Source organism: Suncus etruscus, chromosome 14 (assembly GCF_024139225.1).
Source record: "Suncus etruscus isolate mSunEtr1 chromosome 14, mSunEtr1.pri.cur, whole genome shotgun sequence".
Classification (NCBI taxonomy): Eukaryota; Metazoa; Chordata; class Mammalia; order Eulipotyphla; family Soricidae; genus Suncus; species Suncus etruscus.
The window spans coordinates 79,678,008-79,698,656 of record NC_064861.1 but is presented as its reverse complement, the minus strand read 5'-3'; the positions used below and the strand labels follow the sequence as shown (position 1 = coordinate 79,698,656).

Here is a 20,649-nt window from a genome sequence, read left to right as displayed (position 1 = left end):
AGTGGCCTGAAGAGACAGCAGCTCAGAGTCTCTTCATTTAGCCCAGGAAATGACTGCAAACAGAGCTTCTTGAACTACCATGATAAACACATACTCTTTCAAGCCTCTGAGTGGGTAGATCTGGCATAGAGGCAGCAGGACGGGCACACAGTGGCCCTGAGTTTCACAGCAGGAGCAGGGTAGAGGCTCTGGGCCAGCTGGGGCAGCTTTCCTGTCTCTCCCATTACTGCCCACCACCTCACTTTTCTGGTGAGCAAGCTTCATGTTGCTTTCCTACATGTACTGTAAGGATTTGGGAGCTGTCCAAGACTCTAAGTCTGGACTCCAGGAACTCCTTTATTAAGAGGAGGCCCTGGAGCTGGAGAGATAGCATGTAGGTAGTGCCATTGCTTTACATGCAGAAGGACGGTGGTTCAAATCTCGGCATCCCATATGGTCCCGTGAGCCTACCAGGAGTGATTTCTGAGTATAGAGCCAGGAGTAACCCCCTGAGTGCTGCCGGGTGTGACCCAAAAACAAAACAACAAAAAGAGGAGGTCCTTAAACATCTTTGACATCCCCAGATGATGTCACCTGTCATGTTCTCATTGTTTATAAAGCTCTGGGTAAGAAATTTAAGAAATTCTCCCTCTCTCCCTCCCTCCCTCCCTCCCTCCCTCCCTCCCTTCCTCCCTCCCTCCCTCCCTTCCTTCCTTCCTTCCTTCCTTCCTACCTTCCTTCCTTCCTTCCTTCCTTCCTTCCTTCCTTCCTTCCCTCCCTCCCTCCCTCCTTCCCTCCCTCTTCATCCTCCTCTCTCTCTCTCTTTCAGCTTTGTACCCAGGGACTCATGGCAGGGCTCTAGGGACCATATGGTGGGTGGAAATCGAACCAGGTCAGCAGCATGCAAGGCAAGCTTCCCTGCTGTACTCTCTGCAGCCCCAGAGAACCTTTCTGTGAACACTTTTTATCTTGGGTTTCAGAACAGGATCTTCAGGTGGCATAGACTGGCACCATCATAAGGAACATGAGCTGCGGGCAGCTGCCTTAGGGAAATGTGACCTTGCCTAGGACGGTGAGCCCTGGGGCCTATCAGGCTTTACTGGAAATGGGAGGGGAGGAGAGGCAGGGGACCAGAAGTGGCATATGAAACACTCTGGAGAATTCTGGTCTAGGGCAGTGTTGTGCGTGGGAACTGGGAGAGGGAAGAGAGACAGAAAAAGAGAAACAGAGACAGAGACAGAGAGGAGAGAGAGGGAGAGAGAGGGAAAAAGAGGGAGAGAGAGGAGAGAGGAAGAGAGTCTCTCTCTCTCTTTCTCTCTCTCTCTCTCTCTCTCTCTCTCTTCTCTCTCTCACACACACACACACACACACACACACACACACACACACACACACACGAAAGAAGGGAGAGATGGGAGGCCTCTCTCTGAGTATAAGGAGACCTTCTACGCCTCTGGGTGGGGCCCCACCGGGCCAGAATGGTGACAGCCCAAGCGCCTCCCTCCTGGGGCACATCCCAGCATTGCACCCCAGGATATGCAAGCAGTTAGGGGCACCCAGGAAGGAAGCAGGGGCGGGTGCTATGGCAGAACTTAAGTCGAGAGAGGGCAGAGCCTTCTGCAGTGCCTCCACCTTGCAGGGGGTATCCGTTCGGGCCCCTTCCAAGGCACTGTGCCCGCCAGTGCCCTGGAGCCCTAAGAACTTGTGTTTGCACCTCACAGGGGAGGAGAGGCTGTGAAACGAAGCACCGGGAGAACAAAGAAGGCCTTGCCAGAGTGGGCGGCACCTTCCACTTGGCCTGGGGAAGTGAGTCACCCAGGGGGAACCCACCCATGGGGGCTCTGCTGCCCCAGATGCAGCGCAGCTGTCCAGGTGCGCCTCTCCTCCACCACCTGCTCTTGTGGGTCCAGCTTGGAGGCCACCCTGCAGGTGGGGTGCGGCTGTGCAGTGGGGTCAGGGGTGATGTCAGGGGTGGTCCCCTCCACCCAATTCTCACTTCCTCTGGCCCAGTTGGGATTCCAGCCTGGTCCTTCTCCTACTAAGGCGAGCCCACCTGGGGCCACCCCACGTTGGGTGGGTGCTGTGGGCGCCCAGGATGCAGAGGCCGAGCACCCCCGAGGGCCCCCGGCTTGTCGGGCATTGCGCAAACCTCCCCCAATTATGCGCGTACCCTGTGTGGCAACCGGGCGAGAATTCCAGAACCATGTAGCTACTCGTAGCAACTAGCCTTGCTGCTGTTTGGCTGCGGGGCGAGGTGGGGCGCTGCAGGCCCCGGGAAATGGGGTGTGTGTGCGCGCGTCCAGGCGGGCGGAGTCGCGTCCGGAGTGGGAGCCGCCGTCGCGCCCGCCTGGGGTTCGCCCCAAACCGCAGCTTCCTCGGGAGCCCTGGACCCACTCCAGGACACCGAGCAGGAAGCACCCGCGACACTCTAGACAAGGGCGTCGAGCCGCCGGCTTGGCTCAGAGCAGCGGAAAGGGTGGCAGGTGGCACGACCTCCGGGCCATGAGGCCGCACGGTCCCCAGGGCAAGGTAGGCATCCTTGGCAGCAGCGTCGGCTGCAGACTGTCCCGATTTCTCTGGGGCGAACCGCCCTGGGAGGCGCAGCGGTCTGACCCAGTTCTTGTCCCTCTGTGGTTCTGGGTTCTGTGTCCAGGTTTCCCTTCCATTTGTGGATCATGCCCATCTTTTGCCCTGAGTCTCTGGTTAGAATTTCAGGGGACAAAGGAAACCAAAGCAGACACACACAGAAGGCTCTTGTCATAAATGCTGCCCATCCTAAAGTTCCACCCGAAGCATGGCAATGGCCCCTAAGCATCCACAGGTGTCACTCCTGAGTACGAAGCCAGGAAAGAGGCCCCGAGCACCTCATGATCACACACACACACACACACACACACACACACACACACACACACACACACACACACACACACACACACACACACACACACACACACACACACACACACAGCAGTAAAATGTTTACCTTGCACATTCCCGACCCAGGGCAGTCCCAAGTTCCATTCCTGGCATCCCATATGGTTGTCCCCTGCCAGGGGCTATTTTTTGAGTGCAGAGCCAGGAGTAAACCTGGCTAGGTGTGGCCCCCCCAAAACAAAACAAAACAAGTCATACTGCAGAGACTAAGTGTCTTGGTTCTCCAAAATGATGCCTTTTCAGAGCTAGGTAACCACTTGTGTGTGGATAAAAAGCCTTCTAGAAAGAACCAGGGCTCTAAAGACAGAAGTGCAGGCTTTGCTTGCTGGAAGGCTTCCTCCATGGCCCAGAGTCCCTTGAACACGAGTGGGAGTAAGTCCTGAGCACCTCCTTGTGTGGCCCCCATGCTAAACATGACCCCCCTCCCTACAAACACCCACTATCAAGTCTTTTAACCTCAAAGAAGGCTGTTCCTCCATAGCTGTCATAGGTGCTCAGGGAAAAAACTTTTGTAGCAAGCCAGAGCCATACTGGCCTTAAGCTCACTCTTTCCAAGCGATGTTGTGTGACCCAAGAACTGCACCAATTCAGACACCTTTCCACCAGGTATGGGGCCACCTGGCCCCCAGACAGTGATAATGGCTCACTCCATGTGGGGTTCTGGGCTTGAAAGCCTTACCAGGGGCCAGGAAGGCACCATATTGATTCATTTCTGGGATTTGGGAGGTCATCCAATGTCCCTAAAATGGGGTGAAAGGCAGGGAGGTACTGCTGATGGGTTCTCCCTTGAGCACTCCTGGGCCAACAGAGGCTGTGTGAGCCACTCAAGCCCTGCCCTTTACTTCTTTTGGACCTTCAGTCTCCACTGGACTTATGTTCCATTTGGGTCACGTGATGTTCTAGAACTTAGAACTTCTGTGATGCAGACTTGTTTTCCAGATGGAAAGATCAGCCTCCCATGATGCTCAGTGGGCTCCATGATCCATGAGATGGACTCAATGGCCACCACTCCCCATTGCCCACAGCCCTGGTTCTCTAGGTCCAGTTGCACACCTGCCAAATTGAGCCCAATACAAAGGTAAATAAAAACCTGATTGCCAGAATCCAGGACTGGCACTGGTGAGGAAGTCCAATTCAACCTGGTCCCCAAAGGCATGTGCCAAGCACCTAAAGCAATTAAGGATGTGCTCGCCAGTAGACCCTGTGGGAAGGTTTTTTGTGATCAATGCAAGTCATCAAGAATGAGACACAGGGGGCCGGGAAGGTGGCGCTACAGGTTAGGTGTCTGCCTTGCAAGCGGATGGACCGCGGTTCGATCCCCCGGTGTCCCATATGGTCCTCCCAAGCCAGGGGTGATTTCTGAGCACATAGCCAGGAGTAACCCCTGAGCGTCAAACGGGTGTGGCCCAAAAACCAAAAAAAAAAAAAAAAAAAAAAAAAAAAAAAAAGAATGAGACACAGGGTCGGAGAAATAGCATGGATTGCCTTTCATCCAGAAGAAAGGTGGTTCGAATCCCGGCATCCCATGGTCTCCCATGCCTGCCAGGGGTCATGTCTGAGTGCTGCTGGGTGCGACCCAACCCCCCCCCCCCAAGAAAAAGAATGAGACACAAAGGGCTGGAGAGATAGCACTGTAGTAGGGTGTTTGCCTTGCACTCAGCTGACCCGGGTTCAATCCCCGGCATTCTATATGGTCCTGAGTCTGCCAGGAGCGATTTCTGAGCACAGCCAGGAATCACCCCTCAGCATCCCTGGGTGTGACCCAAAAACCAAAAAGGGAGACATAAGGGGTCTCAGGTGTCTTTTTGGGGTTCCCTCAGTAGATTAGAAACCAAGAGCTAGAGCTCTGTGCATCATTTATAAAATACCCTTTATTTACTCTAAGGAACAATCAAGTGTAGTTGCCAAAACACACTTTGAGACACTGTCTGAGTGACCTGCCCAGGAGTTCTGGGAGCACCAGTGGAGGTGCTGGCAGGAGGGGAGGACCCTGGATGTGCAAGGCCCAGATCACCAGCTGCTTCTCAGCAAAGATGATTTTGAGATTTGTGATGAGCGGAAGCACCAAGGCCACTGGCATCTGACCCAAAGATGACTTAGGATATAACCATTCTAGAAAAGTTGAAGCCTATTTTTGTCATAGACTGGCTCTTTTTAACTTATTGTTTATGGAGACTATGCAGATTAGGATTTTACCATGGGAGCCCGATATTTCTCTATGAATTAAGAAATTCTGCAGTTTATGTAAAATTGTACTTCCTGACTTTAATTAGCCAAGAAATAAATTAAGAGTAATATTAAGTAAGGTAGCTACTTTTTTCCCCCCAGCATGACAGCTTAATGAGAAAACTAGTTCACTTGAAATATTAAGGGAATCCCCAGCATTCAGTAGCCACACTGGTTACCAGCCTAGAAAGCTCCGAAACATACGCAATGCCGGTTTTACTTCTACTAAATATTTTTTCCTCCTCTTCCATGTAAACCTCAGAGGCCAAAATGTAGAAGTGCCAATTGGAGGTGCGTTGCTAAGCAGAGGAGACAGTGAGTCGGTCCAGCAAATTAGATTGTCCAGCGGGCTGGTGTCTGCTTTAGGGCCTCCGCCAGCATGTGGCAACTCCGTGTGTCCCCAGGCCTAGAGGCTGGGGCCCTCCCCGGACACAGAAAGGGGTGTTTGGGGTTAGCACCTAAGGGCTTTGAGGAAAAATACAAAGAGGATCATTAATATGACTGAGACTTCATGGCGGCTGCAAAGCTCTTTCCCTTGGCAACAGACACTCATCAGGCCTTGCTCTGGATTCTGAGCACGCTAAGGGATGGTGGTGGCTGCATGCCCCACTGGTCAGACCAAGCCGACAGCTCAGTGGAGCCCTAAGGAACTTGAGGACCTCAGGCAAGAACCATAAAGCACCTCGCCAACACTTCAGAGTAGGCCCCAAAGGCCCTGGCTGCTGCTCTGCCGCTCTCCAGCCTTTGCTAAGGGGCTGGGAAGCAGAATTCAGAATGTCCCGTCCAGGATACAGACAGCACAGCGAGGAAACACCCAAATGCAACAAATAAAAGCAGGATCAGCCCTGCCATCACCCCCTGTAGCTGCTTCATCCTTCACCAAGGGTGGAGCGGTGGGGGGGAAGAATCCACTCCCAACCTTCCCACACCCTGATCCAGCAAGCAGCCGCTGTGGCTTTGGCACAGGACAAAGCCCCAGTCTTTCGCTCGATAGCATCATTTATGGCATGAACTAGGAACGCAATGTGTTCACATAAACACACGACAGTTGTACATTAGCATCTTTACAATATTAAAGGAATCATATACAGGTCTACAGGCCTTGGCTGCAAGGTGGGGCAGCCAGGGCGCCCCCCCACAGAGCAGTTCCGGTTCCTCGGGAAGAGAGACAAAACTGAGGTGTCCGTTTCTGGACCTGGCATCTTAAAGCAGCTGGTCTGTGATAACCCCTCGTGCCAGTTCTCATGGGAACGGGGGTGTGGGGGAAACCCAGGGTCTGCCTGTGAGTGGGTCTTAGGGGCAGGCTAGAGTGACAGAGTTCATTAAGATTCAGTGTGCATATTAGTGTGGAAAAAACGGAGCTGGGGATGGCTTCCTGAGCTGGGGACCCAGAGGGTGCTGTTGCTGCTGCTGCTGGCCTGGCCCCTTCACCCCTTCACCAAAGGGGTGGGGTGGCCCCATGCCTGAGGTAAGGATTGGTGTGGCCCTGGGGCCATGAGGAAGGAACCCAGGAATGCTGCTGCACACAGGTAGGGCTGGACGCTTGTGGGTCCACCAAAGCCAGGTGGGGCCTGAGCCCTGGGGACAATCACAGTCAAGTTCAGATGGTCCCAGAAACTCCTGCTCTTCTCCCACCCACTGCACTGCGATCCCCAAGTCTGGCCCTAGCGCAGGGACCCATGTCTCATTCCTACGGCAGGTGGCTGCAGGTGCAGCTGAGAACTGAGCACCAGATAAAGAAGCGGGGAGTCCTCGTCGGCCTCTTCGTCTTGTGCCAAAACAGCTGCTTCTGTCTTAAATACTGTAGAAAAATAAGCCATCTTCGGTGTCAGCAAACCCACAACGCCGCCATCAGGGCAAAGGGTGCTGCGTCCTGCCAGCTGTGGAGGCCCCACAGCCACAGGGGGTGCGACACCAGGCTGGGGGGGAACTGGCCAGAGTCCCCCCACATGGCGCATCTCTGGGTCCCGTCAACAGTCTCCGACAGGCACACACAGTACCTGCTGCACCGCTGAGACCACCCGGGCCTGGGGCTTCCTGGGTCAGCTCTGGACCCTCCAGCCCTCCCAGCAGTCTCATGCCCGCCACTCGGTGGGCACTGTTTGTGGGTACGTGGCAGGACCTAGTCCAGGGGCTCCTGCTTTATCCTTACGGCAGTGGGCGCGGGCTGCGGCCGCCTCTCCTCCCGGCATAGCACGTACTCGCTGAACTGAGATGAGTCCACGCCGCCCCCACACGATGCAGCCACGCTGAACCCACGCTGGAAGAGCCGCTCCAGGACCTGTGGGGGAGAAAGACGGCAACCTCAGGGGATGGCTGGTGGAAGCTGCAGCTGCAGTCTTGCTCAGGGCCATCCAGTGGAGGTCTAAGCCCAGCTCCCACAGTGCAGACCAGGCCCTGTTTCTAAATAAATCCTAGGGTTAGGTACCTGGGCAGGTTTCCCACCAGGCAGTATTTAACAAAGTACATTAGGGTCAGAGAGATAGGATAGTGAATGGGTGCTTGCTTTGCAGCCAACCAATCATGGTTTCATCCCAGTTACCCATATGGTCCGAGTGATTCCTGAGTGTTGAACCAGGGGTAAGCGTTGGGCACTACCTGCTGTGGCCCCAAATCCCAAAATAAATAAGCGCATAGCCAGGAGTTACCCCTGAGTGTCCTGGGTATGGCCCAAAAAACAAAAACAAAAATTAAACATCTGGCATAGAGGTGACTAAATATAGTGCAAAGAAAGTACTTCCAAATAGCTTGGTGGGCAGGTTGGTCCAGCCAAAGCACCAGGCCCAATGGGTGACTTTGCCTGCTCATGGATCCTTGCATAGGGCAAAATGGGCAGATGGACTGGAGAACTCTCCCACACACTCTGGGGTTCCAGAGTGTGGAAGACAGAAAGAGCTTTTGGGAGCCCTTCTTTTTGCCAGAGTGGAGGCTGCCTCTCTCCACTCACAGGGCCCAATTACAGAACCACCCGGCCCTGCCTCGGGGCAGCCAGCTGCTCCCCTGAGCTGCGAGTCCCAGCTGGTAGGAGACCTGGGGCTCTTCAGCTCAAGGGAGCGTGGGACGGGCAGTCAGGGAGCTGTTTAGCTCTTTGGGCCCATGTCCACGTGGGTCTGTGCCTCTAAGGGAGGGACGCAACATGCCTGACACCTGGACACCACCCTAGACTGCACTGCCTCATTTCTCAGATCTGCAGGGGGTGGTGGGAAGGGGCCGCCCTCCATCATCCACCATCCCCCTTCTCAGACCCATCTGGGGCCAGTCGGGCCAGACAGGCTCTGGCCCATCACACAGGGCCGCCACATGGTGTCTGGGTTCCTGGGTTAGCGAAGCAAGGAAGTGGGGTGGCCCCAGGCCACCCCTACTCTCAGCCTCTGACCTGCCTCTCTCATAACCTGGGTTTAATTCGAATCCCAAGTCAGGTGCTGGGTGTCAAATAAAGCACAATTTGTTGGAAATACTCTGGGTCATTTTTATAGAACATCCTTTTGGAAAAGGAAAAAAAGGCAGCACAGATCAATTTTTTTAAGTCCACCCCCCAGGCACCATCATTTAATTATGAGGGGGCCATAAATTATGCATGGGCACATTGTTGCCTTTTCTGCTGGGTTGGGAAGGGCGGGCCTTGCCTCTCCCTGACCGGCCAGGGCCCCCTGACCGCCCAGCCAGCCAGCTGCCCACTGGGCCAGGTCTTGCCTCACCTGCACTGAGTTGAGCCGGCAGTAGCCATTGAGCGGGAAGCGAATGACGTGTGTGGGGTCCTGGTTCCAGCCGGCATTGACCGAGTTGCACATGACGTCGCCCGTCTCGGGAAAGACCTCCTCGATGAGGGCCTTCTCGCCGCTGAGTGCGATGCGCTCCCCCAGGTCTGGCGTGACCCGCACCACCAAGCAGTCACAGGCCCGACCTCGGCGCCGTTGCTCTTGCTCCTGCTGCCAGCGCTCGAGCTCACGCACCATGGGCTGTAGCTGGTAGTAACGTGCCTCTTCATACAGCAGGTGAAAGTCCTGTGGACACACATTTGGACATGAGGTTGCTGCTACAACCACATGAGGGATCCCTCTGCACACTGGGACAGTGTGGACTATGGTGGAAGCGTCCATGGGATGGGAAGGCAGGAAGGTCTGTGGGAAGCATGCAAACACAGGAATGAGGATTGCGCCGACGACAGTGGTTGGCTGGGATGCGTGAGAGAGTCAGACTGGCCAGGCCCCCTACCTCCATATCTGGGCCTAGTGCCCCTGGGGCCCAGAGCAACCTGGAAAGGCCTGGGCACAAGCAATGATGAGAAAGCAAGAGCATTCAGAGGGCCAAAGCCATAGCCCAGTGGTAGGGCATTTGCCTTGCATGCAGACGACCCAGGATGAACCCGGGTTTGATTCCTGGCATCCCAGTATGTTCCCCAGAGCCTGCCAGGAGTGACCCCTGAGAGTCAAGTTTTGAGCCAGGTGTGGCCCCAAAACAATAGACATCAGCACCCCCTTCAGAAGGGCTCACCCTACAGTCCCTCGGGTACACCTAGGTTACTCACTAGGGTTTAGCTCAAGTGCAGCTGCTAAGTCTAACACATTTCTTTTGAATGGAAGAGCTTTAGCTCTGGACCTCTTGGCTTTCCTTTAAAATTTAAAAAAATTATTTATTTATTGGTTTTAGGCAACACCCAGCAGTGCTCAGGGGTTCTCTGCACTCAGGAATTGAACCCAGTCTCTCCAGGGTTGGCCAAATGCAAGGCAAAAAAATGCCCTACCTCTGTGCTATTTCTCCGGCTCCTAAGACTAATACTTCTGGGGAGAGGCAAAGATACAAACACCCCATAGGTCTTCAGGTGTAATCTCCTGCTCAGCTTTCACCCTTCAGAACCCCAGCCCCTTCCCAAAAAGGCCAGCTCTGAATCCCCCATCAGTACAGTATGGGCATCTAATCCTCCTAGGCCTCCTCCATCAGAATGACACACCCTGACTCTTCTGGGACCCCCCCCCCCATCAGTATGGCACCCTAACCCTTCTGGGCCTTCCCCATTAGAGTGGCACCTGAGCCCCTAACCCCATCAGTGTGGCACTCCAGACCTTCTGTCCCTCTATAGCACTCTTCAAGCTCCTTCCAAGCTCCACCCTTAACACACCCAAGGGTCTTCTGCACAGAAGGGGGAACTTGTCCTCTACCAGGCTCATTCCAGGCCTCTGAGTACTCAGACAGACCATAAGGGTCCTTTGAGACCCCCACCCCCCACCCCAGGCCTTCGTACAGTGGCCCTTGTGTAGACTTGGTCTAAGAAATAAGCAGCATGTCTGTATTCCCCATCCTGTCCCAATTCTCCCATACACAGCTGGTGTGGACATCCCACATCCTTGGGTATCCTTCATGCTTGGCCTGTCTCAGGGTCAAAGGTCAAAAGTGAAACCAGTGCTGACCCAACCCAGCACCTCCCCCCTTCCTGCATCCTGGTTCACAAGCCCATACACAGTACAACACCCTTGTGCCCCCTGACAAAATAGTTTGATCCCTGAAGCCCCAAACTTGTTTTCCCAGGCCTTTGGCCAGCCTGTCCCTTTAAGATGCAGGGTCCCCCGATAACTGCCTTGGAGTGTGACTGAGTCCAAATGAAAAGGGGATGGGGTCAGTCCCAGGTCTCTGGAGAACACGGCAGGGCAGACAACTATTTGGGAGCCTGTATCTCCTCCCACCACACTTCCTGAACAGCTCACCTAGATGTTGTGGGGCACCTCCAATTTGAACCAGAAGGGGTCAGATTGGATCAGTGACTTTTCCTGCACACTGCCAACCAGAAAAGGTCTGGGAACCCCAGACTCCAGCCAGGCACCCAGGAGGTGACAAATAGGGGACTGAGGGAGAAGCCGGCAGCCACTGCCTAATTATTGTTAGAATTGTTGTTGATAAATATGCAAAAAAAAAAGTAAGAAAACAAAAAAAAGTTTACCAAAACTGGACTTGGCCTTCCGGCTTCATTCACCACTCAACTTTGATTGGTTGCCGTAATGACCATCACCCCATTCATTAAGCCCCAGTGTCCCTGATATAAGGGCAGGTAGGGCATAGGCAGCGGGGACCAGCGGAGAACTTACCTTGAAGTCGTCCGGGAGCAGCAGTTTGGACGTTCGCAGGAAGCTCAGAATGTAGCGGAAAATCTCTCCGTCCCGGTCAATAAAATAATGTTGCTTCAGACTGTCCAGGACGATGGGTTCGGTGCCGTTGAAGAGGCGGCTGATCCTGGGAGAAGGGGGGCTGCTCAGGGCCAGGTACCCCACCCACATCTGCAGAGCCCAAACCTGCTGGGGGCTGTTCACACCCTCCAGCAGGAACCCAGATCCAGGATCTGCACATGTCACTCACCCGCCCTGCTTCGACATCGGGCCATGCTAGCCAGTAACTGTCCCGCCCTCTACTCCCCACCTAAAATGCTCTGAGACAATCTCAGTAGTCTCACCAAATCCATGCACACCCCATCACCTCACTTTGAAAATGACCCCCCCCCATTCCTACCCAACACTGCAGCCCACAGCTGCTGCATGCCCCAGTGCCAACCTGCCAGGCAGCACCCACCCCAGCAGCGAGATGGGAGTCACACTCAACCCCTTGGGGAACAGGCCCAGGGTCCCACGGTCCCCTCCCGTAAAACATGAATCACCAGAACATCCAGTTGCCTCTGGGCAAAGGGCACAGGTTGACAGGAGCCAAGCGAGGGTTTGGCTGGATGCACCAACTCTCTGAGCCCCGCAGCCACTCCCACGCACCCCAGGGGCAGAATGAGTCCCAGCTCCCATGCCATGCGTGCGCACAGGGACTGCATGTGTGACCGCATGCACAGTGCCAATGTGAACACTGGAGCCCAAGGCCTGTGTTCATCCACTCTAGGGCAGAGGCTGCAGTTTCGGGTTTGACTAACTTTCCCTGAAGTTCCCAAGCACAGATGGGGATAGTGAGGTGTCCTAGAGGGGGTGAGACTACCAAGGGTGTGGCTTGGCACAGAAAGGACAGGTCCCAGCTGGCCCCCAGAGTCTACAGAGACTTTCCGTAGAGCCTGCACAAGCCAGTTTACATCCCATACCCCCCTCAGCAGCAACTTCTCTGTCCACACGGAGTCCCGGCTCGCCAGGCCACACATACTGAGCAGAAGCTACAGGTCAGGGCCAAATGCATACTACAGCAGAAGGGCATTTGTCTTGTATGTGGCCAAGGAGGGCTTGATCCCCAATACTCAAAAATGGTCCTTTGAGCACTGACAGAAGTGATTCCTGAAAACAGAGCCAGAAGTAACCCCTGAACACTGCTGGGTGTGACCCCAAAGCAACAACAACAACAACAACAATAATAACAATAATAATAATAATGATAATAATAATAATAAAGTAGTGGAGTTGAGCATTTTGGGGCATCACATTTCAGGCTTGCTCTCCATGCTGATGACCCAACAATTCCCCATATGAACCAAGTGAGGGCTGCCCAGGTATGGGGAGTCAGGCAGACCCCCTTCCCATTCTGTGACTGACACACAGGGTAGTAACACAGGCAAAGGGGGTGGCCAGAGCAACATACAGACTTGGAAAGGACCTAGACTGGGGGTCCAGGCCTGCAGCATCTAGACATGTGCCAGCAGAGAGCTTCAAACGGCAGAGCCCTAAGCAAGGCCCCTGCTTGGAGAAAGTGTTCGAAGCCTTTTCTGGAAAGCCTGTTCCATCCGGTCTCCCAGGTCCTCAGAACAGGCCTTGGCAGAACTTGGATGTTTCACTGTCAGAGTGAGGGCCACCCAGCTTCCTGGAGACACAGGGACTACGTCGGGCCGCCATGTGCCATGGGTGGTCTCAGTTGAGAGGCAGCAGGGCAGCCTGGAGGCAAGAACCTCCACCCTTCCTGGCTGGGCCCCAACTCGGTTTAGTGAGCATAGATCCACACCTGGCCCAGAGGCAGGTCCCAGAGCCAGCAGGGCTGATTGAGATTCCAGGCCAGGCTGAAGGGCCAGAACCATAGTTTCAGGTCATTACGCCACAGCTGTCCACAGATCAGAGGTGGGAAGCTGGAGTGTTCAGATGGTTAGTCCTGGTGGACCAGCAGTGGCAGACCCTGGAGTGGACTTGACACTCTCCATCTTGAGGCTGATTAGGACAAGGTGGCTGTATGGTCAGAGGCCAGAAGGGTCTTGAAGAGCCCTGATGTGTCTGGCAGCAGGGCTGGATGGACTGAGGTTCCCCGGGAGCAATCTCTTCCGGCATCAAGCCCACAATGCTCTAGGGGACTTCGGTGACCTCCAGAAAGGGACTCCCCGGCATGGGTTGGGTTTTCTGAGTCAGCTTTTCCAGGGCCACCCGTGGTGGGAGACCAGTCTGGTAGGTTCAGGGGAAGCACCACAACTGCTCTCCAGAAAAGGCCATATCATCGTGTCTGCAGCTGACCCAGGCCATCCATTTATATTTTCTTTCTTCTTTTTAAGTTCTGGCTCCAATTTCCTGGATGAATCCATAGACAGTTCAATTTGTTCTCAAACTCCAGAGCCACGATGGCAGCAGGTAAATGATATTGGGTTGACACTAATGAGAGAGGGGTAATCTGGGGGGCTGGCCAGCCAGCCTACCAAGCACAGTGAGGCAGGAGTGGTCTGTGAGTACCACACCTTGGCTTCCAGCCCTACTTGGAATTGTCATAGGTTCTAACCCATCCTGAAAACTAGCCTCCATCCAGTCAGAACTCCAGGGAGACCCAGGGGTCCTCAATTAGCAGGAGTCATTCCTCAGTGGCATGAATGAATTAACTTTGTTTTTGTTTTTTTTTGGGGGGAGTTTTTTTTTTTGGTCATACCTGGCAGTGCTCAGGGTTTACTCCTGGTTCTGCGCTCACAAATCAGTCCTGGCAGGCATGGGAAACCATATGGGATGCCGAGATTCAAACCACCATCTGTCATGGATTGGCTGCTTGCAAGGCATTGCTCTACCGCTGTGCTATCTCTCTAGCCCCAGAATGAATGAACTTTGTTACCAGAATTGGCCAAAGAAAAAATTGTTTTTTGGTATTTTGGGCCATACCCAGAAATGCTGAGGTTATTCCTGGGTCTGTGCCAAGGAATTACTCCTAGACATGGTTGGGAGAAACCGTATAGGGTGCTGGGGATCAAACCCAGGTCAGCTAATACAATCACCCCCCACCTGTACTAATGCAAGGGCCCCTAATTTTTTTTTAATAGTTTGGCTCCCAAACAAAAAAAAAATTAAAAAAGTAATTTTGGGTGGCCCTCGGACTGACAGTAAAACACCCAAGTTCTGCCAAGCCTTGCTTAATAATTATTCAATTTAATAATTCAATAATTTTGGCTATCCAGGTGTGATCCTGGCAGCCCACTTGGTCCCTGAGCCCTACCAAGAGTGATCCTTGAGTACAAAGTCCACCCTTATCACATAAGACCTGAGCACCACCAGGTATGACCCAAAAACTAAACAAAAAGGTCGCAGGGCAGATAGCACAGTGGTAAGGAATTTGCCTTGCACACAGGCAACCCTGACAGACCTTGGTTCAATTCCCGGCAACCCATATGGTCCCCCAAGCCTGCCAGGTGATATCTGAGTGCAGAGCTAAGAGTAACCCCAGTGTTACTGAGTGTTCCCCCACCCCCACAAAAAAAAAAAAAAAAAAGGTTAGTAATTTACTGACAGCTGTGAAAGGGATCTGGGGTGCCTGGGCTGAAGATCACATTCCCTCTAGGCCTGAGGACTTGACTCTCATGAGCCAGAAGCCAAGCAGGCAGAACAGATTCTTCTAAGCCCCAGCCCTGGGAAAGAATGCAGCCGGGCACCCCACTGAGCACATCCTGCCCGCAGAGGGCGCCTGGGGAAAGAGGACAGGGCCTCAGGGGCCTCAGCTGCCCAGTGGTGAGAGGGAGCCCCACTGCAGAAGTAGGGCAATGGGCAGAGTGAGCAGGGGTCTGTGGGCGGGGCCCAGCCCCTGGCACTGCTCTGGCAGCAGCCTGGGGACAAGAAAGAGGGGGGCTGGGCCTGGCCTGCTGTAGCATCTGCTTTCCGGAAACACCCTCCAGAGAAGAGAGAGGCAGTGAGGAGTTGGAATAATTCACTCAGAACATCATCCACCAATTAGGGGTGATTGATCCCAACTGCAAAAGGCAAAACTGAAGGGCCGGAGAGATAGCATGAAGGCAAGGCATTTGCCTTGCATGCAGAAGGAGGGTGGTTCAAATCCCAGTATCCCATATGGTCCCCTGTGCCTGCCAGGAGCGATTTCTGAGCAGAGAGCCAGGAGTAACCCCTGAGTGCCGCCAGGTGTGAGCCAAAAAAAAAAAAAAAAAAAGGCAAAACAAATTAAATTAAATAAGTAGAATCTTATCTCCTTCCTGGTCAGGGTTCTGCAGACCACAACTCAGCTCAGCCACACCCCCAAGTTCGAGCCCCAAGTGCCCTAGACTGACCTGGGTACGAGCTGGGGCTGGTGCCCAGCCACGACCTGTGACCCAGACTTGCAGGTCAGATTCTATATTCACTTTGAGCCTTCCCTCCACCCGGTGCCCCCTGGGAAGACATGCACCACAGCCTGCACTGTCCCCTTCTAAAAAGCCCCTGTGCACCTGTGGTTTGGAGCAAAACACAAACTAGGCAGCAGCCAGGCTGACCAGAAAGTGCCCAGAGTCCATCCCTTGATGTCAGGGGGATTAATTAGCTCCTCATGCTATGTTAAATGTATGAAGCAGTCGTGACCCCCACATCAAGCCCAGTTGGGCCAGGGGCAAGCAACACACCACAGCACTCTGGGGTGAGGCTCAGGCCCTGTCCACCTGGGGGCAGCCCTGCCAGCAAGCAAAGGTCAGCCCTAGGGGGAAGAGGCCTGAGGGCAGCAGCACAGACAGCCCAGGAATCAGGGTGTGGGCAGAGTATTTGAGGAGAGGCTATATTGGCAGACCAGGTGTCATCATGTGCTTTTGAGCACCCAGACAAGGAGAATATCTCAGAAAGCACTGGGGGGGCTGATGGTTGATGGACAGTGATCAGTGATGACCATCCCAAACAACCACTGCTTCCTTCCGCACTTTCCCAGAGGTTGGTAGAGGATAAAAGCTTCTACCATAGGGGCCAGAGTGACAGCACAGCAGGGAGGGCATTTGCCTTACATGATTCCCAGCATCCCATACAGTTCCCTGAGCACTGCCCAGTGTGGCCAAAAAAAATAAACAAACAAACAAAAACAACAGGGCCTGGGTCTGTACCCCAGTACACTCTCACCTGTGACCCTGCAAAGGCCAGGCCAAGTCTGAATTAGGAGCCATTGAAGGAACCCCTCTAATAACAGCTAGCTCCTCAGGGGGCCTGACTCAATCCAGGGTTTATGACAGGGGGTCAGAGGTGACTCAGAAACCACTCAAGGGGGGGCCGGAGAGATAGCACAGAGGTAGGGCATTTGCCTTGCACACAGCCTACCCAGCCAGAATGGATGGAATCCCAGCATCCCATATGGTCCCCCGTGCCTACCAGGAGTGATTTGAGTGTAGAGCGAGGAGTAACCTCTGAGTGCTGCTGGGTGTGACCCAAAAACCAAAAAAACCAACAAAAACCATACTCAAGGGAACCAAAGGGAACCACACCTGACACAGATGTTCCCACACTGATTTGGCCTTCTGCCCCCTTTTACAGAGAAAAAAAAAAAAATAAGTCACTCAACAATCTTTGGGACTCTCCCTTCTTTCAGCAAACAGAGAGTGCCCACCAAAGACCCTGAGTCTAATGCAGCCTCCCTAGGTGGGTCCAAAGCCTCCACAGAGCAACATTACCCACTTTGGGAAAGACTCACTTAGGGTGAACCATGACCCAGGCCAGGGACACACATCACATCTGTTCCACAGTCTTGCAGTTCCAGTGTTGGCAAGTCAGGAGCCCTCTGAGCCCCATGTGTTGGCTGGCAGAGGGGAGAGGGCCCGCCGCCAGCTCTTACCTGGAGTCGGGGTACTTGGTGAGTGTGGCCAAGCTGCTGGTGTACATGTGGCCGCCTACGTCGATGTGCACAGGCGCGTTGGACTTGGTGAGCTGGGCTGGCAGGGGGATCCCCTGGGCCGCCAGGGGAGACACGGGTGACCGGGTAAGAGACAGCCGGGACATGCTTCCTCCCTCCTGCAGGAAACAAGGCAGAGACCAGAGTTTGCCCACGCCCCAACTCTGCACATCCTGTGCTTCATCGTGCCCACAGATCTCATCAGATCACTTCGCCTGTGCCTGATCGCATGCATATTCAGCTGACCGATTATGACCACCACTGTAATTAAGTGTATTTGCATCATTTTCTTCAAAGTACGGGGGGGGGGTAAAAAAAAAAAGATGCTTATTAGCAATAAGAAATCAAGAAAAAAATTTTTTTCAAGGTGTCAGCCTCCAGGGGCATAAAACAAACTGCAAAATTCTAATTAAAGGTCGTGGGCTCATGTGTTAGATGTGAAATATCCCCTGACAAACGAATCACCAATTTGTGAATTGGGATTCAGGGGTTTTTTGCAAGTTTGTCTCAGTAACGAGACACCTCTAAATTAGTGACTTCCTCAGCACCTAAGGCGGTAAGTCTTCTCCATGTAGTAAATTTCACATCAAATTAAGAGCATTTTTGTTTCAGAAAATACATAACCATACAGCTAGTCAACAGCCAGCTCCGGAAAGCTGGGACTGCAAGGCAGGGCTTGGGGGGAACAGGCGTGGGCTGGAGGGGGAAGTGGGCGAAGAGGGGGCCCCCCAAGAGCCGCTGACCCAGCCCACCCTCCTGGCTCTCACCGCGGTGCCTTGGGCGTGAAGCGAGGACCCGCTCTGCCGCTCCTTGCGGTGAGGCATCTAGTCTTCCATCGCTGCCCAGAGTATCTGCGGGAAGCACCAACAAAACCGGGGGGCTTATTCCTCAAGAGTCAGGGGAGGTCACGTCTCCATGGAGTCTGCCCATGCCCAGGCTCTCTGTGACCCCCATGCCAGGCTCCCCCGTACCCCTTTCCCCCCACCATCACTATTCAGTCTCTGGACCCCGAAGCCAGCCTGCAGGACACAGCAGCGTAGATCACTCTGGCGCGCACACATTTTGGGGGGGCAGCTCCATGTCTGCTAATTTGGCTAATGACAGTACTGAAACATATGCTCACCATTATTGCCCCCAAATGTTTCCGAACAAATCTGATTTTCGTGGTATTTTGGTTTAGAGCCATGTTACCAAGCGTGTCTCCTCTTACATCAGCAGAGAGCCTTATGGACCACGGATGGGGATGGGGAAGATCCTGCTCCATGGGGCAGGCCAGGCAGGGCAACCAGGACCTGCCTTAGTGCCACCATCGCTGCTGGAGCCAGGTGCAAGACAGTTTGTAGCAGACCAAGCACACACGCAGAGAGAAGCCTCTTTTAGCAGAAGCCGGGGTTCCAGTGAGAAAAGTCACCCCTCTCTGTTCCCTGGCACCTAGCAGCAGAAACTTGTCTTTTGTTTGCCTGGCTGGCATCTCTGCAGCTTCTCCCAGACCCCTAGAATGGTCCTGTCTGTGCCTAATGCACTCCAGACCCCCTCAGGATCTCACCCTTGAGGCTAAGGAAATGCACAGCAGCACAGTCAAGGGGGCCAGGCAGCCTCTCTCCTCTCCTCTACCCACAAGCTGCTCCAGGGACTTTCTGCAAGAGCCTGACCGAACTGAAGGGGCAGATTATCCCTCTGCACCCCTCCAAATGAGGGGTAGGGAAGACCAGGTTGGGGGCAGCTTGGGGAAGGGGAAGTGGATGATGACCGTCAGGCCTCCCTTTCACAAACCCACGCTGTTGCCCTCTCTCCTAGACCCAACCCTGGTAGGAACAACCTCCCTCAGGGATGCGCTTTGAGCTTCAGAGCAACATCTACCTGGCAAACACCAACCTGGGGCCAATGAGAACCCAATCCCATACATTTGAAGTTTAAGGTGCCACTCTGAGGCTTTCTTCTGCCCAGGTTAAAATAAATGAACGGCAAGGAAGGAAACTTCTGACATAGAACGAGGGTGGGGTTAACTATTATATTAGGATGTTGCAGGGTCATTTATTCCTGAACTGGGGAAGGGGATGCTTAATGGCACCCTGAGTTCCAAGAAGCTTAAAGACAACCGGATCCCGAATCTCAAAGTAATTCTGAAAACCAAAACAGACCTCAGGAAAGCAGTGAGTTACCCTGGCTTCAGGAGGTTAATGGAGGAACTGCTGGGCTGAACAGTAATCATTCCCAAGAGGACCCCATAATGCGGGCCCCACTCAAAAAGTGACATTCAACACCAAGGCCCCATCTCAGAAGCTGGTGGCTCAAGTGTACCAACTGCACAGCTGGGCCCAGGCAAACACACCCCCATCCCTGCAGACAGACACTCACCATTGGAAGCCCCAGGCTTTACGCCTGGACCCGAACCTCCAGTGCTCTCTTCCACAAACTCATCTGCGCTGGACAAGGCCCCAGTCCCTGAGACCCCTGCTGAGGCCAAAAGCACAAGAGTGGATGTAGTAAGAGATACAAGTGCATTCCACCAACATCAGCACCACACCCCGCGGTGGCCCCCTGGTCTCGGCTCTTCAAAGACCGCCTGTTGCAAGGGCCCTGGGTGGCAACAGAGATGTCTGGGAATCCGCCGCCTCTCGGTGCTGCAGCAGCAGCAGCAGCAGCAGTGGAAAACCAGGGTCCCATCACCATCACCACTGCTGCTGCCTTGCCCCACCCGCCCGCAGGAGCAGAGGGAACAGAGCAGAGCAGAATGCCACGCTCATTTACACACAAAATGATTTTGTGTCCCATTGTGCTCCCAGTTGTTCAGCTCGCTGGGGGTGATTAAACTGGCTGAGCTGCGGCAGCTTGAGACGATTTCATGAAATCGCTGCTTCTTGGAGAAGTCGCTTCTTGGCTAAGCTGTTATTTTAACCATAAAAGGTAAACAGAAGGCGCCTTTGGAGCTCCCTTGGGCTCAGCGCCCTGGGCGAGGGTGCCAGGGGCCTTGGAGAAAGATCTAGGAGCTGCGCCCTTGGGTAGGCAGCCAGGCGGGCCACCTGGTGCGCGCCTGCCCCGCACCGACCGAGTGAACTCCAGGACGGGGCGGCGGAAGGAAGGAAGGCAGGCGGCTGGGCCCAGGCCACTGGGGGGTCCAAGGGGTTGGGGGGACCGGAAGGGCCCAGGGACCCCTGGAACCTTGCTGGCGGGGTGGGGCGGGGCGTGCAGCGAGGGGCGGGGCGGAGGACAAAGTTAAATCTAGAAGCAGACACTCGGGAGACCACAGATGGAAGCTCGCCTAATTAAGGACGTAAAAGCGCTTTTGTTCTCAAAGTTTATTGTTGCCGGGGTTGGAGGGGAGAAGGGGGGGCGGAAATTAATTGAATCTAATGCTGTTATCCACTCGTGCAGTTAAAATTCCTTCATGCACATTTGAAGGCACGGAGCGGAGTGAAAACTTGAGGCATCTCTTGCCTGCAGAGGGGGCGGGAGGACGGGAAGGCGCCAGGCTAGGTGTGTGTACACATCTATGTATGTGTGTGTGTTGGG

At 54.1% G+C, this 20,649-nt stretch overlaps 1 protein-coding gene across 1 annotated transcript; it reads right to left on the bottom strand.

Moving 5' to 3' along the window:
• Nucleotides 1-6,123: 6,123 nt before the first annotated feature.
• Nucleotides 6,124-19,615, bottom strand: KCTD15 (potassium channel tetramerization domain containing 15). The gene is made up of 6 exons (XM_049786655.1): nucleotides 19,495-19,615; nucleotides 17,904-17,987; nucleotides 17,080-17,255; nucleotides 11,223-11,367; nucleotides 8,841-9,146; nucleotides 6,124-7,423 (listed from the first exon to the last, which is right to left on the bottom strand). Exons 2-6 carry the CDS (start codon nucleotides 17,958-17,960, stop codon nucleotides 7,265-7,267), a joined length of 843 nt encoding a protein of 280 aa, XP_049642612.1. The 5' UTR covers nucleotides 17,961-17,987; nucleotides 19,495-19,615; the 3' UTR covers nucleotides 6,124-7,264.
• Between the last annotated feature and the right edge of the window lie 1,034 nt (nucleotides 19,616-20,649).